This window comes from Engystomops pustulosus, chromosome 2 (assembly GCF_040894005.1).
Source record: "Engystomops pustulosus chromosome 2, aEngPut4.maternal, whole genome shotgun sequence".
Classification (NCBI taxonomy): Eukaryota; Metazoa; Chordata; class Amphibia; order Anura; family Leptodactylidae; genus Engystomops; species Engystomops pustulosus.
This window is the reverse complement of record NC_092412.1, coordinates 25132457-25160237: the sequence shown is the minus strand read 5'-3', so window position 1 is coordinate 25160237 and position 27781 is coordinate 25132457. Positions and strand designations below refer to the sequence as shown.

General features: G+C 39.4%; 1 protein-coding gene across 4 annotated transcripts in view; it reads left to right on the top strand.

The window, feature by feature from the left end:
* The window catches only part of ME3 (malic enzyme 3), a 132997-nt gene extending 105836 nt beyond the window's left edge, over positions 1 to 27161 (top strand). For all 4 annotated transcript variants that reach the window (XM_072134064.1, XM_072134063.1, XM_072134066.1 and 1 more), the window contains exons 11-15: positions 20482 to 20587; positions 21141 to 21283; positions 23416 to 23589; positions 23791 to 23889; positions 24758 to 27161. In XM_072134064.1, coding sequence (XP_071990165.1) covers positions 20482 to 20587; positions 21141 to 21283; positions 23416 to 23589; positions 23791 to 23889; positions 24758 to 24919 — 684 coding nt within the window. In that variant the 3' untranslated portion in view covers positions 24920 to 27161. The remainder of the gene's footprint in view (positions 1 to 20481; positions 20588 to 21140; positions 21284 to 23415; positions 23590 to 23790; positions 23890 to 24757) is intronic.
* Positions 27162 to 27781: the final 620 nt, after the last annotated feature.

The following is a 27781-nucleotide window of genomic DNA, read 5'->3' as shown; positions in this document are numbered from 1 at the left end:
CCAGGTCTGCAGGTAAAATGAGTCCTCGTATTTGAAATAATTGTGGTTAAGTATAAATTTTATACATTCGCCTATATATTCAATTTGATGGTCGGGAAGTGATCCAGATTTTTTTAGAAAATGATCCACTGCTTCGCATCCTCTGGTATGTTCTATCACAGTGTATAATGACGTAACGTCCAAAGTACCGATTATGAAATGTGGTTCCCACTGTATTGTATTTAAGATTTGTAAGATATGCGTGGTGTCTTTTAAGTAAGCAGGTAATTGTTTTACATGTGGTTGCAATAGGTGGTCAATGTATTCTGACAGGTTGGATGTTAGGCATCCTACTCCAGATATTATAGGGCGGCCCGGGGGTGTTGTAGTTGATTTATGTATCTTTGGGATATGGTACATCACAGCTATTCTGGGAGTTGAAGTATTGACATATTGTGCTTCCTTTTTATTGAGAATCCTAGAGGTCACACCAATTTTGACCAATTCATTTAATTCTTTCTTATATTTATTGGTGGGATCTGATTGCAGGATCTGATATGTACGTCTATCTCCCAATATCCGCAGGGATTCCTTGTAGTAGTCTGCTGTATTTTGTATCACTATACTCCCCCCCTTATCAGCTGGTCGTATAATTATATCGTTATTCTTCTGGAGAGATAAGATGGCCATTTGTTCTTTATGATTTAAATTCATAGTATATTTATTTTTATTAGTATTTCTATCTTTAACTTTTCTAATGTCGTTAATGACCATATGTTGAAATGCCATAAAGGACTCTGAATATTCGCTTAGTGGGTTGAACCTAGACTTTGGTTTGAGTGTTGTGTGGACTGTAGGGTCCAATGTATCAGGTGTATCCACAGTAATGGGACGTTTCATAAAGTATTTTTTAATAGCGAGATTACGCATGAATTTTTTTATGCCGATAAAGGCATTAAATTTATTGAACCGGGCTGTGGGTGCGAATTTTAAGCCTTTTTGTAGTAGCTTATTTTCCCCTTCAGTCAATATGTGTTTACTTAAGTTAAAAATTTTTTGGTCCGACTTACAATCATCTTTTACTTGTTGTCTTTTTGCCGTTTTAGCTGCTATTTTCTTTTTGGTGAGTTTCCCCGCCCTCTGTCCGCGCCTACGTTTCTTCTTGGTCGCTCGAAAAAATTTGGGTTTGTAGTGATTTTTTTTGGTTTATTGGAGGAGTTTGTTCTGGTTTTTCTATTTTCCGTTTTTAATGTCTTATTTTCATTAGCTTTTTTATCATTATTTTTATTATTTATTTCTGTGGTTTGTAAATCATCATTTGTGCTGTGACTAGCTATATTTACAGCACTGTCATTTGTTTGTTCATCCTCTTCCATTTCAAGGTTGATATCTACACTACTTCCGTTGGTCAATGATTCATACCTATTTGCTGTTGGTATCATTGCAAAAGATGATTCATTTAATTTATTTAGGGTTATATTTTTTCGTGTTACGACAATCTTAGGTTCTAGAGGTACCGGATTTTGTATTAGATTACTTGGACTTAATGAGGATGTGTGGGATACTGTGTGTGTTGTGATGTTTTCCAAGTTGGTATTTTCATTTAAATCATCTATGGTATCATATAGACTTAGTGTATCTCCAGGGTCACTATTTTCATTTTCTATCTGGTTCGTCGTTAGGTTCTCAATGTGGGGAACAGAGTCTCTCAAGAATTTTCGTTTTTTCTTTTCTACAATTTCCTGTTCTTTAGCTCTAATGCTTTTTTTTATGTTAGAGGCAAGTTGTGTAACTTCAGGGTGATCTTTATATGGTCTTATCGTCTCAAATAGGTCTAGAATGTGTCTATTGACATGACCCAATTGGTTACGTCTTTTATTTATAATAAACTGTACTGTCTGTCTAGAGAATTCATGGAACATTTCGTTCCACTCATATATGATGTCTGCATCTCCCATATCTCCCGATAGGGTTTTGTAGACTACCAAACCTTTTGGTATTGTATTGAATTCTAGATATTTTTCTAATGATGCGATTTCCCAGAGACTTTTCATCTCCAGTAGTAGGTATCGTTCTAAAGATTTTAATGCAGATCGTACTTCATGCAATGGTTGTTCATTCGGTATGTCTTTCTTAATTTTATTCGGGAACCGGAAAAAGTTTTGGATATTCACAATTCGTTCTTTACGGTCTATCCATAGGTCACTCATTATTCTTCCTTACTAAGCTGCCGGATCCACGGGCAGGTCAAAGTCAGTGATAAAAGCACAAAGCGTTCTTGGATTTGGCGCTAATATGTAAGTATATAATGAGTGTTTTTTGGGGGAGTCGCTGGTACTAATAGGTGGAGACCTGCACCCAGTCTATAGTGTGTGTCACCTGAGAAAGGAGCCACTAAAAACCAATAAAATAATGTGGTACCTGCGCCACCGATAATTAAAAAATATATATATATGTTGTATCTACAAGTATGCAGGATAACGCAGCATTGGTAACACTAGTGCTTGTTGAATGATAGATATAGTAAGGCACATAAAGTACTCTAAATATCTATGTGTATGGTATATAGTGGTACCTTTATTGCTGCAGGTGCGTTTATCCGGGTAGGTTCCAGAGAAGGAAGTCCGTTTCAGTTGTATTCAGGGGTCCATCCAGGGGCTGTTACTGATGAGTAGTCCGCTTGCTGTTGTGGCGAGACGCTATACAGCGTTAAACTGCACGAGGAGTGGAGCTCCGGCCGGTAGCTACACACTCCGATCACAGTTCTGGTGGATTCCGTATGGTGACGTCACCAGGTTACGGTAGGTCCAGAGGGACAAAAATCCTCCGACGCGTTTCGAAGACTGATACTGTCTCCTTCGTCAGGGTGGATTGTCACTGTGCCGGCAGCATCTTATATACTCTTATCTAGTTACAGCCTTGGGACTACCGGTGAATATATCAGCTTTTGGTTTCAAAGTGAAGAACATTTGTCTCTTTTATTAATTTAAAAATATGTATATAAATAACATTTAATTACAAGTTAAAAGAATGTTTTTTTATTTGTTTGTTTAAAAATGAAGAATTATATGTAGTATAGTTCGGTCCGTAATTTTAGTACTCAATATTTACATGAACGCGAACAATTCTATTTCTTTATTAAGTCCACTTGGGGCCAAGGTATTGAGAAGGAAAATCCATTTGCTTTCCGATCGGGACATATCGAAAATGTAATTGCCTCCTCTCCAACTTTGAGGAACTTTTTCTATTGCGAAAAATTCGGATTTTTCAAAATGTCCTTGATGGTATTTTTTATAGTGGTCCGATAGAGGATGTTCTTCCACTTGTTTTTTAATATTGCGTCGATGTTCATTGATGCGATCTTTCAGCATCCTTTTTGTCCGGCCAATATATAGTTTCTTGCACGGGCATATGATGCAGTATATGACCCCTTTCGAGTGGCAAGTCAATTGGCTTTTGATTTTATATTTTTCCTTACATTCATTAGGTCCGAATGTTTTAATTGTCTTTCTATTTTTGGTAATTCTGCATGCTGGGCATTGTGTGCATGGGAAGAAGCCATTGCTGTATAAGAAATTCTTTTGGGATTGTATTTGGGGTTTTCGGGGTTCCTTGATGGTCGGAGCTACTAGTCCTCCAATATTTTTTGCTTTTTTAAAAATAAATTTAGGTTTTTTTGAGAGATGTTGGCCTATTACTTTGTCCTGGAGTAAAATATTCCAGTGACGAGCTACAATTTTTCTGTGATCGGAGTGTGTAGCTACCGGCCGGAGCTCCACTCCTCGTGCAGTTTAACGCTGTATAGCGTCTCGCCACAACAGCAAGCGGACTACTCATCAGTAACAGCCCCTGGATGGACCCCTGAATACAACTGAAACGGACTTCCTTCTCTGGAACCTACCCGGATAAACGCACCTGCAGCAATAAAGGTACCACTATATACCATACACATAGATATTTAGAGTACTTTATGTGCCTTACTATATCTATCATTCAACAAGCACTAGTGTTACCAATGCTGCGTTATCCTGCATACTTGTAGATACAACATATATATATATTTTTTAATTATCGGTGGCGCAGGTACCACATTATTTTATTGGTTTTTAGTGGCTCCTTTCTCAGGTGACACACACTATAGACTGGGTGCAGGTCTCCACCTATTAGTACCAGCGACTCCCCCAAAAAACACTCATTATATACTTACATATTAGCGCCAAATCCAAGAACGCTTTGTGCTTTTATCACTGACTTTGACCTGCCCGTGGATCCGGCAGCTTAGTAAGGAAGAATAATGAGTGACCTATGGATAGACCGTAAAGAACGAATTGTGAATATCCAAAACTTTTTCCGGTTCCCGAATAAAATTAAGAAAGACATACCGAATGAACAACCATTGCATGAAGTACGATCTGCATTAAAATCTTTAGAACGATACCTACTACTGGAGATGAAAAGTCTCTGGGAAATCGCATCATTAGAAAAATATCTAGAATTCAATACAATACCAAAAGGTTTGGTAGTCTACAAAACCCTATCGGGAGATATGGGAGATGCAGACATCATATATGAGTGGAACGAAATGTTCCATGAATTCTCTAGACAGACAGTACAGTTTATTATAAATAAAAGACGTAACCAATTGGGTCATGTCAATAGACACATTCTAGACCTATTTGAGACGATAAGACCATATAAAGATCACCCTGAAGTTACACAACTTGCCTCTAACATAAAAAAAAGCATTAGAGCTAAAGAACAGGAAATTGTAGAAAAGAAAAAACGAAAATTCTTGAGAGACTCTGTTCCCCACATTGAGAACCTAACGACGAACCAGATAGAAAATGAAAATAGTGACCCTGGAGATACACTAAGTCTATATGATACCATAGATGATTTAAATGAAAATACCAACTTGGAAAACATCACAACACACACAGTATCCCACACATCCTCATTAAGTCCAAGTAATCTAATACAAAATCCGGTACCTCTAGAACCTAAGATTGTCGTAACACGAAAAAATATAACCCTAAATAAATTAAATGAATCATCTTTTGCAATGATACCAACAGCAAATAGGTATGAATCATTGACCAACGGAAGTAGTGTAGATATCAACCTTGAAATGGAAGAGGATGAACAAACAAATGACAGTGCTGTAAATATAGCTAGTCACAGCACAAATGATGATTTACAAACCACAGAAATAAATAATAAAAATAATGATAAAAAAGCTAATGAAAATAAGACATTAAAAACGGAAAATAGAAAAACCAGAACAAACTCCTCCAATAAACCAAAAAAAATCACTACAAACCCAAATTTTTTCGAGCGACCAAGAAGAAACGTAGGCGCGGACAGAGGGCGGGGAAACTCACCAAAAAGAAAATAGCAGCTAAAACGGCAAAAAGACAACAAGTAAAAGATGATTGTAAGTCGGACCAAAAAATTTTTAACTTAAGTAAACACATATTGACTGAAGGGGAAAATAAGCTACTACAAAAAGGCTTAAAATTCGCACCCACAGCCCGGTTCAATAAATTTAATGCCTTTATCGGCATAAAAAAATTCATGCGTAATCTCGCTATTAAAAAATACTTTATGAAACGTCCCATTACTGTGGATACACCTGATACATTGGACCCTACAGTCCACACAACACTCAAACCAAAGTCTAGGTTCAACCCACTAAGCGAATATTCAGAGTCCTTTATGGCATTTCAACATATGGTCATTAACGACATTAGAAAAGTTAAAGATAGAAATACTAATAAAAATAAATATACTATGAATTTAAATCATAAAGAACAAATGGCCATCTTATCTCTCCAGAAGAATAACGATATAATTATACGACCAGCTGATAAGGGGGGGAGTATAGTGATACAAAATACAGCAGACTACTACAAGGAATCCCTGCGGATATTGGGAGATAGACGTACATATCAGATCCTGCAATCAGATCCCACCAATAAATATAAGAAAGAATTAAATGAATTGGTCAAAATTGGTGTGACCTCTAGGATTCTCAATAAAAAGGAAGCACAATATGTCAATACTTCAACTCCCAGAATAGCTGTGATGTACCATATCCCAAAGATACATAAATCAACTACAACACCCCCGGGCCGCCCTATAATATCTGGAGTAGGATGCCTAACATCCAACCTGTCAGAATACATTGACCACCTATTGCAACCACATGTAAAACAATTACCTGCTTACTTAAAAGACACCACGCATATCTTACAAATCTTAAATACAATACAGTGGGAACCACATTTCATAATCGGTACTTTGGACGTTACGTCATTATACACTGTGATAGAACATACCAGAGGATGCGAAGCAGTGGATCATTTTCTAAAAAAATCTGGATCACTTCCCGACCATCAAATTGAATATATAGGCGAATGTATAAAATTTATACTTAACCACAATTATTTCAAATACGAGGACTCATTTTACCTGCAGACCTGGGGTACAGCCATGGGGACCAGGTTCGCACCAAGCTACGCTAATTTATACGTGGGAAAATGGGAAGACACTTATATTTTCCCTACGGGCGTGCTTGCTGCGAACCTGGCCCTCTGGCACAGGTTCATAGATGACGTGGTATTCGTATGGACGGGAGGAGAAAAATCCCTCTTAGAATTTCTTAACAATATAAATATAAACGAATACTTTTTAGAATTCACACCAACCTATAGCCAGACATCTATCAACTTTTTGGACATTACTATCTACATTGAAGACCAGACAATCAAAACTCGAACATATAACAAACCTACAGATAGCAACAGCTTTATTTTGAGATCTAGCTGTCACCTTCCAGTCTGGCTGGATGGCATACCCAAAAGCCAATTTTTACGCCATCGCAGAAATTGTACGGATCTTGAAATATTTGAGGGAGAAGCCTCGAATTTAAAACAAAAATTTATTAATAAAGGATACAACGAAATCCCCCTCGACAACACAAAAATAAACATCACAAATTTATGCAGGTCACAATTGCTGAGAAAGAAGGAGGAAAGAAATCCAATTGAAAATAGGATGGTTGATGATAATAACATAGAGGTCCCAATCATAACCCAATATACTCAAGATCGGGAAATTCTCAGAAAAATTGTAGCTCGTCACTGGAATATTTTACTCCAGGACAAAGTAATAGGCCAACATCTCTCAAAAAAACCTAAATTTATTTTTAAAAAAGCAAAAAATATTGGAGGACTAGTAGCTCCGACCATCAAGGAACCCCGAAAACCCCAAATACAATCCCAAAAGAATTTCTTATACAGCAATGGCTTCTTCCCATGCACACAATGCCCAGCATGCAGAATTACCAAAAATAGAAAGACAATTAAAACATTCGGACCTAATGAATGTAAGGAAAAATATAAAATCAAAAGCCAATTGACTTGCCACTCGAAAGGGGTCATATACTGCATCATATGCCCGTGCAAGAAACTATATATTGGCCGGACAAAAAGGATGCTGAAAGATCGCATCAATGAACATCGACGCAATATTAAAAAACAAGTGGAAGAACATCCTCTATCGGACCACTATAAAAAATACCATCAAGGACATTTTGAAAAATCCGAATTTTTCGCAATAGAAAAAGTTCCTCAAAGTTGGAGAGGAGGCAATTACATTTTCGATATGTCCCGATCGGAAAGCAAATGGATTTTCCTTCTCAATACCTTGGCCCCAAGTGGACTTAATAAAGAAATAGAATTGTTCGCGTTCATGTAAATATTGAGTACTAAAATTACGGACCGAACTATACTACATATAATTCTTCATTTTTAAACAAACAAATAAAAAAACATTCTTTTAACTTGTAATTAAATGTTATTTATATACATATTTTTAAATTAATAAAAGAGACAAATGTTCTTCACTTTGAAACCAAAAGCTGATATATTCACCGGTAGTCCCAAGGCTGTAACTAGATAAGAGTATATAAGATGCTGCCGGCACAGTGACAATCCACCCTGACGAAGGAGACAGTATCAGTCTTCGAAACGCGTCGGAGGATTTTTGTCCCTCTGGACCTACCGTAACCTGGTGACGTCACCATACGGAATCCACCAGAACTGTGATCGGAGTGTGTAGCTACCGGCCGGAGCTCCACTCCTCGTGCAGTTTAACGCTGTATAGCGTCTCGCCACAACAGCAAGCGGACTACTCATCAGTAACAGCCCCTGGATGGACCCCTGAATACAACTGAAACGGACTTCCTTCTCTGGAACCTACCCGGATAAACGCACCTGCAGCAATAAAGGTACCACTATATACCATACACATAGATATTTAGAGTACTTTATGTGCCTTACTATATCTATCATTCAACAAGCACTAGTGTTACCAATGCTGCGTTATCCTGCATACTTGTAGATACAACATATATATATATTTTTTAATTATCGGTGGCGCAGGTACCACATTATTTTATTGGTTTTTAGTGGCTCCTTTCTCAGGTGACACACACTATAGACTGGGTGCAGGTCTCCACCTATTAGTACCAGCGACTCCCCCAAAAAACACTCATTATATACTTACATATTAGCGCCAAATCCAAGAACGCTTTGTGCTTTTATCACTGACTTTGACCTGCCCGTGGATCCGGCAGCTTAGTAAGGAAGAATAATGAGTGACCTATGGATAGACCGTAAAGAACGAATTGTGAATATCCAAAACTTTTTCCGGTTCCCGAATAAAATTAAGAAAGACATACCGAATGAACAACCATTGCATGAAGTACGATCTGCATTAAAATCTTTAGAACGATACCTACTACTGGAGATGAAAAGTCTCTGGGAAATCGCATCATTAGAAAAATATCTAGAATTCAATACAATACCAAAAGGTTTGGTAGTCTACAAAACCCTATCGGGAGATATGGGAGATGCAGACATCATATATGAGTGGAACGAAATGTTCCATGAATTCTCTAGACAGACAGTACAGTTTATTATAAATAAAAGACGTAACCAATTGGGTCATGTCAATAGACACATTCTAGACCTATTTGAGACGATAAGACCATATAAAGATCACCCTGAAGTTACACAACTTGCCTCTAACATAAAAAAAAGCATTAGAGCTAAAGAACAGGAAATTGTAGAAAAGAAAAAACGAAAATTCTTGAGAGACTCTGTTCCCCACATTGAGAACCTAACGACGAACCAGATAGAAAATGAAAATAGTGACCCTGGAGATACACTAAGTCTATATGATACCATAGATGATTTAAATGAAAATACCAACTTGGAAAACATCACAACACACACAGTATCCCACACATCCTCATTAAGTCCAAGTAATCTAATACAAAATCCGGTACCTCTAGAACCTAAGATTGTCGTAACACGAAAAAATATAACCCTAAATAAATTAAATGAATCATCTTTTGCAATGATACCAACAGCAAATAGGTATGAATCATTGACCAACGGAAGTAGTGTAGATATCAACCTTGAAATGGAAGAGGATGAACAAACAAATGACAGTGCTGTAAATATAGCTAGTCACAGCACAAATGATGATTTACAAACCACAGAAATAAATAATAAAAATAATGATAAAAAAGCTAATGAAAATAAGACATTAAAAACGGAAAATAGAAAAACCAGAACAAACTCCTCCAATAAACCAAAAAAAATCACTACAAACCCAAATTTTTTCGAGCGACCAAGAAGAAACGTAGGCGCGGACAGAGGGCGGGGAAACTCACCAAAAAGAAAATAGCAGCTAAAACGGCAAAAAGACAACAAGTAAAAGATGATTGTAAGTCGGACCAAAAAATTTTTAACTTAAGTAAACACATATTGACTGAAGGGGAAAATAAGCTACTACAAAAAGGCTTAAAATTCGCACCCACAGCCCGGTTCAATAAATTTAATGCCTTTATCGGCATAAAAAAATTCATGCGTAATCTCGCTATTAAAAAATACTTTATGAAACGTCCCATTACTGTGGATACACCTGATACATTGGACCCTACAGTCCACACAACACTCAAACCAAAGTCTAGGTTCAACCCACTAAGCGAATATTCAGAGTCCTTTATGGCATTTCAACATATGGTCATTAACGACATTAGAAAAGTTAAAGATAGAAATACTAATAAAAATAAATATACTATGAATTTAAATCATAAAGAACAAATGGCCATCTTATCTCTCCAGAAGAATAACGATATAATTATACGACCAGCTGATAAGGGGGGGAGTATAGTGATACAAAATACAGCAGACTACTACAAGGAATCCCTGCGGATATTGGGAGATAGACGTACATATCAGATCCTGCAATCAGATCCCACCAATAAATATAAGAAAGAATTAAATGAATTGGTCAAAATTGGTGTGACCTCTAGGATTCTCAATAAAAAGGAAGCACAATATGTCAATACTTCAACTCCCAGAATAGCTGTGATGTACCATATCCCAAAGATACATAAATCAACTACAACACCCCCGGGCCGCCCTATAATATCTGGAGTAGGATGCCTAACATCCAACCTGTCAGAATACATTGACCACCTATTGCAACCACATGTAAAACAATTACCTGCTTACTTAAAAGACACCACGCATATCTTACAAATCTTAAATACAATACAGTGGGAACCACATTTCATAATCGGTACTTTGGACGTTACGTCATTATACACTGTGATAGAACATACCAGAGGATGCGAAGCAGTGGATCATTTTCTAAAAAAATCTGGATCACTTCCCGACCATCAAATTGAATATATAGGCGAATGTATAAAATTTATACTTAACCACAATTATTTCAAATACGAGGACTCATTTTACCTGCAGACCTGGGGTACAGCCATGGGGACCAGGTTCGCACCAAGCTACGCTAATTTATACGTGGGAAAATGGGAAGACACTTATATTTTCCCTACGGGCGTGCTTGCTGCGAACCTGGCCCTCTGGCACAGGTTCATAGATGACGTGGTATTCGTATGGACGGGAGGAGAAAAATCCCTCTTAGAATTTCTTAACAATATAAATATAAACGAATACTTTTTAGAATTCACACCAACCTATAGCCAGACATCTATCAACTTTTTGGACATTACTATCTACATTGAAGACCAGACAATCAAAACTCGAACATATAACAAACCTACAGATAGCAACAGCTTTATTTTGAGATCTAGCTGTCACCTTCCAGTCTGGCTGGATGGCATACCCAAAAGCCAATTTTTACGCCATCGCAGAAATTGTACGGATCTTGAAATATTTGAGGGAGAAGCCTCGAATTTAAAACAAAAATTTATTAATAAAGGATACAACGAAATCCCCCTCGACAACACAAAAATAAACATCACAAATTTATGCAGGTCACAATTGCTGAGAAAGAAGGAGGAAAGAAATCCAATTGAAAATAGGATGGTTGATGATAATAACATAGAGGTCCCAATCATAACCCAATATACTCAAGATCGGGAAATTCTCAGAAAAATTGTAGCTCGTCACTGGAATATTTTACTCCAGGACAAAGTAATAGGCCAACATCTCTCAAAAAAACCTAAATTTATTTTTAAAAAAGCAAAAAATATTGGAGGACTAGTAGCTCCGACCATCAAGGAACCCCGAAAACCCCAAATACAATCCCAAAAGAATTTCTTATACAGCAATGGCTTCTTCCCATGCACACAATGCCCAGCATGCAGAATTACCAAAAATAGAAAGACAATTAAAACATTCGGACCTAATGAATGTAAGGAAAAATATAAAATCAAAAGCCAATTGACTTGCCACTCGAAAGGGGTCATATACTGCATCATATGCCCGTGCAAGAAACTATATATTGGCCGGACAAAAAGGATGCTGAAAGATCGCATCAATGAACATCGACGCAATATTAAAAAACAAGTGGAAGAACATCCTCTATCGGACCACTATAAAAAATACCATCAAGGACATTTTGAAAAATCCGAATTTTTCGCAATAGAAAAAGTTCCTCAAAGTTGGAGAGGAGGCAATTACATTTTCGATATGTCCCGATCGGAAAGCAAATGGATTTTCCTTCTCAATACCTTGGCCCCAAGTGGACTTAATAAAGAAATAGAATTGTTCGCGTTCATGTAAATATTGAGTACTAAAATTACGGACCGAACTATACTACATATAATTCTTCATTTTTAAACAAACAAATAAAAAAACATTCTTTTAACTTGTAATTAAATGTTATTTATATACATATTTTTAAATTAATAAAAGAGACAAATGTTCTTCACTTTGAAACCAAAAGCTGATATATTCACCGGTAGTCCCAAGGCTGTAACTAGATAAGAGTATATAAGATGCTGCCGGCACAGTGACAATCCACCCTGACGAAGGAGACAGTATCAGTCTTCGAAACGCGTCGGAGGATTTTTGTCCCTCTGGACCTACCGTAACCTGGTGACGTCACCATACGGAATCCACCAGAACTGTGATCGGAGTGTGTAGCTACCGGCCGGAGCTCCACTCCTCGTGCAGTTTAACGCTGTATAGCGTCTCGCCACAACAGCAAGCGGACTACTCATCAGTAACAGCCCCTGGATGGACCCCTGAATACAACTGAAACGGACTTCCTTCTCTGGAACCTACCCGGATAAACGCACCTGCAGCAATAAAGGTACCACTATATACCATACACATAGATATTTAGAGTACTTTATGTGCCTTACTATATCTATCATTCAACAAGCACTAGTGTTACCAATGCTGCGTTATCCTGCATACTTGTAGATACAACATATATATATATTTTTTAATTATCGGTGGCGCAGGTACCACATTATTTTAACTTGTAATCTAGTGTAGATGTAACCTTCCTCCTGTACCTACTCACATCATACAGTTGCTTCAGTACTAATTCTAATATAATCTGGATCTGATTAAAGTTGTTTAACTTGAGGGACCTCAGTAGATCCACATTTCATGGTTCCGCTATTGTGCTACATTGTATATATGAATTTGGGGAAAACCTTCTAGCCTGAGCTCACTATTATCTATATATAGATGTTATCTGACATTATAATCCTTTTTTTCGGTGATGATTTGCTGATGAGTGAGAAGTGATCTCTACAGAACAGGAAGTTTCAGAATTCAGTGTATTTTTTTTTTAAATATAAAAATTGCCCTAAATACAAATGGGTATTATTAAAAATTCTTTGAATTTAACAAATTCAAAAGGTCATGTTCTGGCAACACATTCCCTTTAAGGAGTAACAGAAGAACCCTGTTAGGTTTTACGGCTCAGCTTGGCCTTCTTCAGGAGATTACGGATAATTGCTCATATTTGCTATCTGTTGGCTCTCACCGTTGAGTGGCTTTTTTGCCAGGAAATAAAAAACTCGACATATTCCGTGTCTTCGGCCTGGATAAAGTCTGGGACACGGTAGTTTTTATAGCTTTGCGGGCAGTGGATAATCCCAATAATATAAAACCATCAGCACTCAGTACTTCTCTGGACCCTCATAGCATTAGTATCCTTAATTGTACACAGCAGGTGGACATGAGATCTATAAAGTTTCGGTTGTTTTGCACAAAAATTGTCATACGACAAAAACGGTCATCAAACATCTGTGGTTGTGTTGAATGCCCCCGGCTCCCCGACACTAGTTACTCCTCCTCCCAGGAACCGACTAAACCAAGAACAAAACGAGGGCTAAATTTTTTTGTCCTTTTAAAGCTCCATTGCTTTTTGGTTTTCATAGGTTTATGAGGACTTGTTTTTTGCAGGACAAGTAAAATTTTTTCACAGCATCTTCTTTTTGGTGGAAATATAAGACCCTGTATCAAGGAAAAAAGGATCCGATATCCAGCCAGTTGCGGAACTCTTCAAAATTCTTTATTAAGGCACATATTTTAAAATCCACATCAAGGAGGAAAAACGCCGACGCGTTTCGGACGGGCTAACCGTCCTTAGTCATGGCTAAATAAAACAAGCTAAGCATAAACTTTTATACAGGTGTATGGGCATCGGACACTCCCCCTGGTGATGTAATTAACAACGTGTTTCCGGGATTCCATCTGAAGGTGGAGACGGGGGAGGACACAGTCGCAGTTGTAAGTACAAATGGCACAAAATGTTGTAAGTGCTAGGTATACAAGAATTACGTAAAAAAACAAAATAGTGACTGTGTAAGTCCAGAACATATAGATACTTAGGGGAACAAAATAGAAAATACACAATGGTATGTCCAATTGGGGGATCGGGAAAGACGTAATGAAAACGTGAGAGGACGATCGCAGTTGTGATTATAATTCATATTGGTAAAGAAACCCGGCGATCGTAGAGATAATAGGTGGCGTCTTTCCGATGACCCAAAAGGAGGGCATTTCTATATGATCTAAAAACATAAATACAGGAAAAACAAAGCAAGTTAAAATCTCATAAAGGACTGTAAACAAGAACCAAAAGAAGAAAATGACAACGTGTTATCTTCATGGTAAAACAAGATATGATGGCAGATAGTATATAATACTATGATACCAACATCAACAAAAATATCACTTAAGGAGCATAATGATACATTAATTCTTTTTTTAAAATTCAGACCAGAAGGATGACGGGATTCCAAATTAAAGATCCAGAAAGCTTCGCGATTTCGAAGTACAGCACTAATATAGCCGCCTCGTAATGGTTTATGGATTCTCTCTATGGCATAAATACGTAGGAAATCGGTTTTAGCATCATGTACATTTAAAAAGTGTTTCGATGCACCAGATAGATTGCGGTTCCCAGGGTTTTAAATGTCATTGAGATGTTCCATAAATCTGATTTTGAGTTTGCGAGATGTTTGACCTACATACATCAGATTACATTTGATGCAGTACAATATATAAACTACATTAGAAGTATTGCAATTAATGTAGTTTTTCATCTGGAACACTTTGGTGCCGTCACTGCTAGAGAAGGTGGTGCTTTTTTGGACAAATTTACAGGTGGTACAACGTGTGGCTCCACATTTGTGAAAGCCAGGGTGAGAGAGCCAAGTGGGCTTTGTGTGTTTCGTGCTTTGAAAAACTGAAGGGGAAAGGAGGTTACCCAGAGTTAAACCCCGACGGGGAACTATCCTGCATCCCTCGTCTAAAACTTTTTCGAGTATTGGGTCTGATTTAAGCAGAGGGAGATGCTTTTGCACTATCCGGGATATATTGTTAAACTGTGGACTATATTGAAGGACCAACGTGGGTTTGGGGGTTGTGACATTCTTGCACCTGGAATTAGAAGGAGCATGAATGAGAGACTTTCTGTCTTTCTTAGATACAATGTTGTTGGCCCGTTCAAGTGTCCAACCTGGGTAACCCCTGTTGCTCAGACGTGTGTAGATGTTATTAACCTGCCATACCACTCTATGTTGTCAAGATGGGGATTATTGTGTGAGTAAATGTATTGCTCTTCCCACCAGGACATTGTAAGGTTGGCCAGAGAGGGTGAAAATTTGGCCCCCATGCTTACACCTCTGACCTGCAGAAAGAAGACACAGTCATACATAAAATAATTGTGTGACATGAGAAATAGACATACTTCAATGATGTACTCCTTTAAGTCAGAGGTGTAAGCACTGTATTTGTTTAAGTGAAACTCCAAGGCCGTGATGGCTATCTGGTGAGGTATTGACGTGTATAATGGCGTCACGTCACAGGTGAGCTTGATAGTTAGATTCCCACCTCAATTCAGATAAAGAAAAAAGCACATCCTTAGAGTCTTGTAAGAAACCTGGGACCCGACAAACTAATGGTTGTAGCAGTGAGTCTAACCACCCACTGAGATTTTCCAGCATAGAGCCAATACCCGATATTATGGGACGCATGGGGGGTGGTGTTTGCCCCTTGTGTATTTTGGGGAAGGCATGTATGATGGGAATAACAGGATCCGAAATGTAAATCCTGTCCATAAGTGCCTGAGTTAACACGCCCAGTGAGACTCCCTCTTGTAAGAGTTTGAATAGCATACCTTGGAAACATACAGTTGGATTGCTGGGTAATTTCCTGTAAGTAGTATCATCATTTAAAAGCAATAAGATTTGATCATTATAGGTACTTTTATCCAGCAAAACAACAGATCCGCCTTTATCGGACATTCTGACAACAGTATCGTCCCAGCTTTTTATCTCATGTAAGGCTTCATTTAAGGGATGTGTCAGATTGTGCGTTTGTTTTGGGATGCTATTTTTCAACACTTTTAAGTCCCTCTCTATCCTTTCTTGAAAGAGGTCCATGTTATCTGATTGTGAAGCTAAAGGGTAAAAATTCGAATTTTTTACTCTAAAATTGGTGACTGTGTGTAATTGTTGTGTATTAAGTGTGTCTAAAGACATGAGGTTACACAGAGTAAATTGTTCAAGAAAATTAAGTTGCTTATACACATTACCCTCTGGAGAACAGGCAACCGATTCTTGGGATTCTGGATCTTTTTCTGTAAAAAAAATGGCGTTTGATGGTCAAATCTCGAACAAACTTGTTGACATCCATAATCGTGTTATAAACATCAAAGTCTCGATTGGGGACGAAATTAAGTCCTAGAGATAAAAGTTCAATTTGTGCGGCTGTAAGGGAGCGTGAGGAGAGATTCACCACATCTAGTTCTTTTGTTGCTGTTGTTGACTGCGAAGTTGTCTCGTGGGGATGCCGTCCGTTTTTGGGATGGTGTTTGCGCCCCCCGCGTCGTTTTTTGAATTTCTGTTTTTATTTTTCTTATAGTAAGAATTTTTCTTTGGGGTGCTGGCAAGTTGCAGGTTCTCGGACTCTTGGGATGTTCCACCTGTCGAGTGTTGAAAAATAGCATCCCAAAACAAACGCACAATCTGACACATCCCTTAAATGAAGCCTTACATGAGATAAAAAGCTGGGACGATACTGTTGTCAGAATGTCCGATAAAGGCGGATCTGTTGTTTTGCTGGATAAAAGTACCTATAATGATCAAATCTTATTGCTTTTAAATGATGATACTACTTACAGGAAATTACCCAGCAATCCAACTGTATGTTTCCAAGGTATGCTATTCAAACTCTTACAAGAGGGAGTCTCACTGGGCGTGTTAACTCAGGCACTTATGGACAGGATTTACATTTCGGATCCTGTTATTCCCATCATACATGCCCTCCCCAAAATACACAAGGGGCAAACACCACCCCCCCATGCGTCCCATAATATCGGGTATTGGCTCTATGCTGGAAAATCTCAGTGGGTGGTTAGACTCACTGCTACAACCATTAGTTTGTCGGGTCCCAGGTTTCTTACAAGACTCTAAGGATGTGCTTTTTTCTTTATCTGAATTGAGGTGGGAATCTAACTATCAAGCTCACCTGTGACGTGACGCCATTATACACGTCAATACCTCACCAGATAGCCATCACGGCCTTGGAGTTTCACTTAAACAAATACAGTGCTTACACCTCTGACTTAAAGGAGTACATCATTGAAGTATGTCTATTTCTCATGTCACACAATTATTTTATGTATGACTGTGTCTTCTTTCTGCAGGTCAGAGGTGTAAGCATGGGGGCCAAATTTTCACCCTCTCTGGCCAACCTTACAATGTCCTGGTGGGAAGAGCAATACATTTACTCACACAATAATCCCCATCTTGACAACATAGAGTGGTATGGCAGGTTAATAACATCTACACACGTCTGAGCAACAGGGGTTACCCAGGTTGGACACTTGAACGGGCCAACAACATTGTATCTAAGAAAGACAGAAAGTCTCTCATTCATGCTCCTTCTAATTCCAGGTGCAAGAATGTCACAACCCCCAAACCCACGTTGGTCCTTCAATATAGTCCACAGTTTAACAATATATCCCGGATAGTGCAAAAGCATCTCCCTCTGCTTAAATCAGACCCAATACTCGAAAAAGTTTTAGACGAGGGATGCAGGATAGTTCCCCGTCGGGGTTTAACTCTGGGTAACCTCCTTTCCCCTTCAGTTTTTCAAAGCACGAAACACACAAAGCCCACTTGGCTCTCTCACCCTGGCTTTCACAAATGTGGAGCCACACGTTGTACCACCTGTAAATTTGTCCAAAAAAGCACCACCTTCTCTAGCAGTGACGGCACCAAAGTGTTCCAGATGAAAAACTACATTAATTGCAATACTTCTAATGTAGTTTATATATTGCACTGCATCAAATGTAATCTGATGTATGTAGGTCAAACATCTCGCAAACTCAAAATCAGATTTATGGAACATCTCAATGACATTTAAAACCCTGGGAACCGCAATCTATCTGGTGCATCGAAACACTTTTTAAATGTACATGATGCTAAAACCGATTTCCTACGTATTTATGCCATAGAGAGAATCCATAAACCATTACGAGGCGGCTATATTAGTGCTGTACTTCGAAATCGCGAAGCTTTCTGGATCTTTAATTTGGAATCCCGTCATCCTTCTGGTCTGAATTTTAAAAAAGAATGAATGTATCATTATGCTCCTTAAGTGATATTTTTGTTGATGTTGGTATCATAGTATTATATACTATCTGCCATCATATCTTGTTTTACCATGAAGATAACACGTTGTCATTTTCTTCTTTTGGTTCTTGTTTACAGTCCTTTATGAGATTTTAACTTGCTTTGTTTTTCCTGTATTTATGTTTTTAGATCATATAGAAATGCCCTCCTTTTGGGTCATCGGAAAGACGCCACCTATTATCTCTACGATCGCCGGGTTTCTTTACCAATATGAATTATAATCACAACTGCGATCGTCCTCTCACGTTTTCATTACGTCTTTCCCGATCCCCCAATTGGACATACCATTGTGTATTTTCTATTTTGTTCCCCTAAGTATCTATATGTTCTGGACTTACACAGTCACTATTTTTTTTTTTTACGTAATTCTTGTATACCTAGCACTTACAACATTTTGTGCCATTTGTACTTACAACTGCGACTGTGTCCTCCCCCGTCTCCACCTTCAGATGGAATCCCGGAAACACGTTGTTAATTACATCACCAGGGGGAGTGTCCGATGCCCATACACCTGTATAAAAGTTTATGCTTAGCTTGTTTTATTTAGCCATGACTAAGGACGGTTAGCCCGTCCGAAACGCGTCGGCGTTTTTCCTCCTTGATGTGGATTTTAAAATATGTGCCTTAATAAAGAATTTTGAAGAGTTCCGCAACTGGCTGGATATCGGATCCTTTTTTCCATAGTTTACCGCCCGCACAGAAGGGCGACCCGTGCCGTACAAGGATACTCTTGCTGGAAGGTGAGCTGACCTCCAACTTCTATCCTGTATGAAGGGTTTGTTACTAATTTTAGTTCTACCTGCATGTTTTTCCTTCATGATATGGATTCCTTTCCACTTGTTCTATTCTTCTACTAGCTGAGAGAGGTCCTCTGAATATCACACTATAGTGGTTTTCTGTTTAGGGTCTTTATTTTCAATTTCACTATATCCCAAGCCTCTAAAGTATTGTCCACCTTCTCAAAACTCGTACATTTTTTCCCACTTCACCTCTTCTGTGCATTTTGGGCTTCTCCAATAGATCTTCTCACAATGGGGGTCATTTACTAAGGGCCCGAATCGCGTTTTACTGGCGGGTTATGCAAATTTTTCCATTTTGCGTCGATTTTCCCTGTATTGCCCTGGGATTTTGGCGCACGCGATCGGATTGTGGCGCATCGGCGCTGGCATGCACGCGACGGAAATCGGGGGGCGTGGCCGAACGAAAACCCCACGGATTCGGAAAAACTGCCGCATTGTTAAAAAAAAAGTGTTGCGGGACACGCGCTTACCTTCACTAAGTATAGGATCGTGAACTCCGCCGGACCTCGGCGGACTTCAGCGCAGCAGCGACACCTGGTGGACGTCGGAGGAACTACCTTAATGAATCGCCGGAAGACCCGAATCCACCGCAGAGAACGCGCCGCTGGATCGCGAATGGACCGGGTAAGTAAATCTGCCCCAATATGTCCACGAAAGGTCAATTATCTTCTTTCTCCGAAAATACTGTTTTCTCCTCATTCTTCATTGATACTTTCTATGGTTCTTTATGGAAGTTCAGGTTGGACAAAGCCATGAAAATTCTCATCTAGAATCATTCTTGAACATGAGGATCTTCTGTCTTTGTCCCGCCTAATCTTTGTCAGTAGATATTTTTCATCACATTTTTTTCTGATGAACTTCAAGTAGGTTTTTTAAGACAAAATGTAATAGTTTTGAGGAATATCCAACCATATGTGTGTCAAGAAATACCATCAGTTCTTGTATTCCCTGCACTACATGTGGATCATGCAGGCCGACCGCCTATGGAGGGAGTGTGGGAAATCTCTAGGGTGGTTTGTAAAACTTGCTGGGGCAAATGGAGCAGACACAGCGTCTCACTTCAAGTTTTTAAGTAAATAGACAATTCTTGTAAACAGTAGACGTCTCCTCTTCTACACGATGTCCTCTCCATCCACACTGCGGTTAGTACTTTTCCCATTGCCATAACCTCAATCTTAAATATTTTTTATTTTATTTAAGGGCCGAGGTAACCTAAATCATGAAAAAGAGATGTTTGCCCATGAGCATCCTCAAGTCAAGACCTTAGAAGAAGCTGTGGAGATATTAAAGCCTACAGCAATTATAGGTAGGTGGGGCAGTGCCAGGTAGTTATGTTTTACTGAAAATCTGCTTTATATGGAATAAAGGGGATCACATATCTAATATCTCGGTGTAGACCAACTTCGGACTGAGACTCATCTCATGCAACATCATCCCATCCATTGGTGATCTAATATTTGAGATCTTCTCTCCTTGTGTCACTTCCTGCCCAAGTTTTTGTGGACCATCCTGATCATACTTACCATCAAATCACAGTTTCAGGCTGAGGGGTCATAGGTTCACTAGAAGAAATTACACGTACTTACATTATAAATTAAGGAGTGTCCTCTGCTGGACATTTGGGACCCGATTCCATGTCAGAGCATGGACCTACAATAAAAGATGGTGGTCCAATCTGACCCTACATGCATCTATGGGTATACATCGATGTGGATGGGGGTTTGATCTTTCTATAAGCTTTCTCAGGCCAGAAGATTGAAGAACAACAAGAAATTAGGATGATTTGAGAGACATTGTTTACATCTTATTTCGGTAGTGGGATGATCAATGATGGTGACTTTTTTGGTTGTTCTTCATAGGTGTCGCTGCCATCGGAGGTGCGTTTACAGAAAAGATCCTGAAAAACATGGCTGCTTTCAATGAACGACCAATCATATTTGCACTAAGTAATCCAACCAGCAAGGCGGAGTGTACGGCGGAGCAGTGCTATCAGCTGACACAGGTATCAGAAGGCTTCCTCTCATATGGGCAGTGCTCGTATGACCACATCTTCCAGGGTCCTTACCTCTGGCCGGTGCTAGAGACAATGGCCGATGCAGTCAGGGAAGTGATGATCGTGATGACAATACAAGCAGAAGATCATCTGTTGCTTGGAGATTGGTGGACACCATAGCCACTACAAGAACTGTGTCCCTTTCAGCAGCCTACTGGCACTATTTCCCATAGACACACCACCATCAGGGAGTCTCAGCGTCCCCCATCACATTTTTAGATGTGTAGCACATCCTTTACACGCTCTTGTGTCCTAGGGTAGGACGTCTTCTCATGACAGTTCTGACAATACTATAAAATAAGGTTTTCTAGAAGGATTTGTCTTTTTAATCCATCTCACAAGAAACTTGCAATCAGAAACTTTGTAATACCAACTTATGAGAGCAAAGGGCTTCTTTATCCCACTTGGTTCTCATCCTCCATGCCCTCTGGTAAAATGGGATTTACTCTTAGGGGGAAATTTATCATATGCCGCCTCTTGTGCATTGGCATATGGTTGAACACCCCCCCCCCAACACCGCAGGATACAACAAGAGGCTTAGGCCTCCTGTATCAGGTAGGTGGCTCTGTCAGTGTAGTTTTGCGCAAAACATGTGATGGTTCATGGTGAGAGTTCGTTTGGTCTATGTAATGCGCAGACTGAATGCCCACTCCACTGCCGGACAGTGAAAACAATCACAATTCCTGGAGGATCACCAGGCAATGCAATTATTACCCGCTCTACTTTTCTGCCTGATAAATGTCACCTTAAGTTTTGTCGAAGGCTCATTGAGGTGTCAGATTACTTAGAGGTCTATGGAGTGGGCGGGGGGTGAAGCGAGTCAAAGCAGCTAGGTCTCCAGATATATAGACAAAGCAGCTAGGTCTCCAGATGTATAGCCAAAGCAGCTAGGTCTCCAGATATATAGATAAAGCAGCTAGGTCTCCAGATATATAGACAAAGCAGCTAGGTCTCCAGATATATAGCCAAAGCAGCTAGGTCTCCAGATATATAGACAAAGCAGCTAGGTCTCCAGATATATAGACAAAGCAGCTAGGTCTCCAGATATATAGCCAAAGAAGCTAGGTCTCCAGATATATAGCCAAAGCAGCTAGGTCTCCAGATATATAGCCAAAGCAGCTAGGTCTCTAGATATATAGTCAAAGCAGCTAGGTATCTATATCTAGAGACCTAGCTGCTTTGACTATATATCTAGATACCTAGCTGCTTTGACTATATATCTAGAGACCTAGCTGCTTTGGCTATATATCTGGAGACCTAGCTGCTTTGACTATATATCTATAGTCAAAGCAGCTAGGTCTCCAGATATATAGACAAAGCAGCTAGGTCTCCAGATATATAGCCAAAGCAGCTAGGTCTCCAGATATATAGACAAAGCAGCTAGGTCTCTAGATATATAGACAAAGCAGCTAGGTCTCCAGATATATAGACAAAGCAGCTAGGTCTCTAGATATATAGCCAAAGCAGCTAGGTCTCCAGATATATAGCCAAAGCAGCTAGGTCTCCAGATATATAGATAAAGCAGCTAGGTCTCCAGATATATAGATAAAGCAGCTAGGTCTCCAGATATATAGACAAAGCAGCTAGGTCTCTAGATATATAGTCAAAGCAGCTAGGTCTCTAGATATATAGTCAAAGCAGCTAGGTCTCTAGATATATAGATAAAGCAGCTAGGTCTCCAGATATATAGACAAAGCAGCTAGGTCTCTAGATATATAGACAAAGCAGCTAGGTCTCCAGATGTATAGTCAAAGCAGCTAGGTCTCCAGATATATAGACAAAGCAGCTAGGTCTCTAGATATATAGATAAAGCAGCTAGGTCTCCAGATATATAGACAAAGCAGCTAGGTCTCCAGATATATAGATAAAGCAGCTAGGTCTCTAGATATATAGACAAAGCAGCTAGGTCTCCAGATATATAGTCAAAGCAGCTAGTTCTCCATATATATAGACAAAGCAGCTAGGTCTCCAGATATATACAGTTCTTCCTAGTTGAAATCTTCTAGAAAATGCAGAATCCATATCATATAATGCACATAAATAGTGTGGATTATCATGTTCATGTTTCTTTCATGCACCAGGGTCGTGGTATTTTTGCCAGTGGGAGCCCATTCTCTAAGGTGACTCTTCCAAATGGTCAGACCTTCTACCCAGGGCAAGGAAATAATGCCTACGTCTTTCCCGGTGTGGCTCTGGGGGTCATCGCGTGTGGTGTCCGACACATCTCTGAGGACATCTTCCTGACCACAGCAGAGGTGCGTAGTTATAGCCCTAATCTTAAGCCACATATATGTCCTATGGAATCCTAGCTACTGTATAGTATATTATACAGTATTGTATTTTTACATTTTGTTCATTTACAGTTTAGTTACATGGAAACTTTGTAGATCAGATATCGTTTAGAGTAGTTGGTGGTCGGACATATCTTAAGTCACACTAATTTTGCCCCCTTTAAGGCTATCGCAGAGGATGTGACTGAGGAGAATCTAGCTGAGGGAAGATTGTATCCTCCGCTAAGCACCATAAGGGAAGTGTCCATGAAAATCGCTGTCAAGGTAAGTTTGTTCTGCATTCAATTGATTTGGACTTGGGACCTCTTCTGATGTTCCATAACATGATGCCAGTGACTGGCTAGAGTGGTCACCTATGTAAGGGCCGCTAGTAAGACAGTACTAGTGGCACTAAAGTCATGGGATCTCATCCGGTTCCGTTGCCTCCAAGACCCTCCCCAGGTCTAAGGAGCAATCACATGGGCGGTAGCTATTTATGTATGTACAATCTACCATGGTGTATATACCTTATGTTACAGACTATTACAGCTTCCAGACGTGATAAAGTACAGCCCCCTACCTTCCCCAGAGACCAGGGAATGATAAGGACGCAGTATACATAACTTTATCTATGTATATAGTGTTTCCATTCATTCTTATCTAGGCCCCCAGATACCTTTCTCTCTCCTTCTAACGATAATAATGAGATGACTCTGCGCATTCTGTCCCAGCCCATACAGCAAAGCTGCAGAAATAGAAATATAAAAAACGAAAATGTTACCTATATATATGATAAACACTTGATTAAGATACTGTATATGGCTCATCACGGCTAAAAGTAATATGAGATATGCAAATAATATAATATGAGATATGCGAAAACTTCTGTTTTTGGTAAAATAGAATTCACATATATATAACACAGTGGTCAGCGTGATTGCACTCGTTGAGTCGGCATTGTATTGTATAATAGGTATTGTTTTATGTAATATTAAGGTATAACGTAACCTGCAGAGAAGCAAATACAGAGGAACAATAGCACATAAATCATACAGCGTATCCCACAATGCACTGTTCCTGTAATATGGGGGCTGAAGCATAGACAATACACCTGCACTTAATAACCCACATGCTCTTCTTACCGTCTCCGCAGATTGTGGACTACGCCTACAGGAATAATCTGGCCTCCTGGTATCCGGAGCCCCAGGACAAGGAGGCCTTTGTGAAGGCCTTGGTCTACAGCCCGGACTATGACTCCTTCACCATAGAGAATTACCAGTGGCCCGAGAACGCCAGGCAGATACAAGATGTGTAGCCTGCGCCCCATGATGCCATATTGGACTGAAAACACTCCCCCGGGGAACACAGAAAAACAAACTCATATCAAAGCTTCCCATAATCCATACAGCATGAAGAAACCGTCACCTGGAGAACAATGAATGTAATAAGGTTACCAAGTCCTTACCTCATCAGAGGGTATAGGGAGAATCCAAAATGGCGGACAATGCCCAGTCTGGGGGTTCAGACTCTTTTAATCCTGCTATGTATGTCACCACATAAAAGGGACACAGAAAGTGAAATATACTTTCTAGCATTTCCTTTTTTTTGTATGCCATATGCAAATGAGTTGAGAAGAGTCACTTTTTACCTGAGATGAGTCACTTTTAGGGGTTGGAAAGTAAGCTTACTTTTGGTATCATTCGATTACAATCTCAGCTTTGAATCGCAAAGATTTGAGCTACCTCTAGTTCTAAAGCATTCAGAACCACAATCTTACAACAAAGAGAACTTTGATTCTGGTGCATTCTGAAAGCTAAGGCTCTTCTCTTTAAAATGACACCAGAAGCATATATTGTGCTTCTGATGTGACGCTTCCCCTTCAGCCTCTTAGTGTGAATCATCACTAGAAAAAAAGCGACGTTTTTCGGCTCATTTGCATATAATTTTAGAGGCAATCTTTGTTTCTGTAGGGAAATTGGCAAATTTTTAACATAATAAGGAATGCTAGAAAGAATATCTATATTGCTTCATATGAAACATATACGTCACATACACTTGTCACAAGAGCATTGCCAACCAATCGTCATTCCTATTCCTCACAAAGAGGGAAATATCAGGCTTTGTTAATTCCCTCAACACAGGAAGATTCCAGAGTCATTTGGATACCAGTGCAGCCAACAAAATGGCCGCTCTAAAGCTGAGGACACATTAATAACATGGCTTCTAAGATCTCCTCTATTTATTGATATCAAAAACAGCATCAAATACAATGGCCTGTAACCCATAGTGCTACTGTCAACCCCACAATGGAGGAAATATCAGGTTGTATACTGGTGCGGCCAACAAAATGGCCGCTCTTAATATGTGTATGATGGTTGAGGAATCAGGATGTTATAAAACCACTAAAATGGACCCCAACAACAAGATTTCACCACACACATTGGACAATTATAAGTACAATGTGAAAGACTAGGTCTCACGTATAAGGCAAGGCCTTGTGTATAGTAATGGCTCTGATATAGGCCTCGTCACCCATAGCAACCAGTCACAAAACACCAACCAATGGAGATGAAAGCTGTTGTTATGGTCTCTGTGGGGATCACTACCCCACACGTTATTATATACATGAGGCCTACTGATTTTAGTCACAGAAATCACCTCAGAAGTTTTTTTTTTAAATGGGATTCTTTTAATCATTTTTACTAAACACAGAAGCTGTGAAAAAAAAGACCGATCTCTGTGTATCACCTCAGCTTTACAATGTCCAAACTTACACCCCCTCGATCCTCCATTGATGTATGGTGTGGCTCCATTAAAGGCATATGTTGTTTATTTAGAGTAGGAGAGGATAAGTGGATTTCAGACATATCCTGGTTGCCCCTTATCTCCGGGATAAACAGGACATAAAATGGGTAAGGGTGATGACACATGTGGCATTTTGAGCGTGTTTTTGGCCCGTTTTTAAGCAGTCCGTCAAAAAACTCAAGCGTTTTTTACCAGTTTCAATTAAGATAATTGGTCAAACGCATGCGTTTTTTTGACAGACTGCTTAAAAACGGGCCAAAAACGCCACGTGTGCCATCCCCCTAAAACTCCGACCTGTGGTGTGTGATTTGTTGGTTCGGCCCCATAGTCAGGGTCGATATCTATGTCATAAATCTGTGGTCTGTAGCCCCTTATTTATCACTTATCGTCCTCTTTGTTGTAAATCGGAGGCCAAGTCCTTCATTTTACATTGTGTGGGACTGGTTACCCGATGACACATGTCAAATTTGTGGGGTCCAGTGGCAACTAATAGGAGTGTTCTAGAGACGTATACCATGAAAATATCTGTGATTTCACTATATATAGGCTATAAGTGTATAGTCCTGTGTGACGTTCGGTGCACCCCCAGCCTTAGGCTCCGCCTCTAATGATCCAGATTCTTCGCCCTCGTGATAGTATCATGTATATGCACTGACTTCCTCTGTGACTGAATGTTTCTATTATACTCGGACCACCGGGAAACTTTTATACTTGTAAGTTCTTTTAAAATAAACCTTCTTCTTTTAGACGTCGCTCTGTGCAGTGTCTCGCCACCGCTGCGTCTCCGGTATTGATGTCTTGTCGTGGTTTTATCCTTCGGTTCTTTACATTTACATCTGTTCATTCTCGTGTGAGGCTTTTATATATACTGAAAATACTTTCCGGAGAGAATCTACATGGTGTTTTCAGGGATTTATTCAATCTTAAAGGGGTTTTTTAACCAGCTGTTACACTGTGCAGGAGCATACCATGTCCTCATACTTCATGTGCTGTAGTGAGATTACATCAGGCAGAAGGAGGGGAGACAGTGTAACAGCCTGTGAATCTACCAAAGCCTATAATGGTCCATTATCATAATTTTAAAAGTTGATATTAGAAGGACAAAACACGCTCAGAATCAGTTAAGGTAAGGTAAGTTAAGTTATTACCACATATTTTACTAGACCCAGAATTTTCAGATTGGGGGAGGGGTTCTGCCTTTTTTGTTTTTAAACTTATAGGCAACTCACCTGAGGCGAGTCCAATGGCAGTAAGTGAGCGAGTCCTGCATATTTATTGTTTCCTACACTGCCCTGACTCTCTATTCCCGAATGACAGGCTCACTGCTACCACCATGCCGCCGGTCTGCCAATATTCAACTACAGACATATAC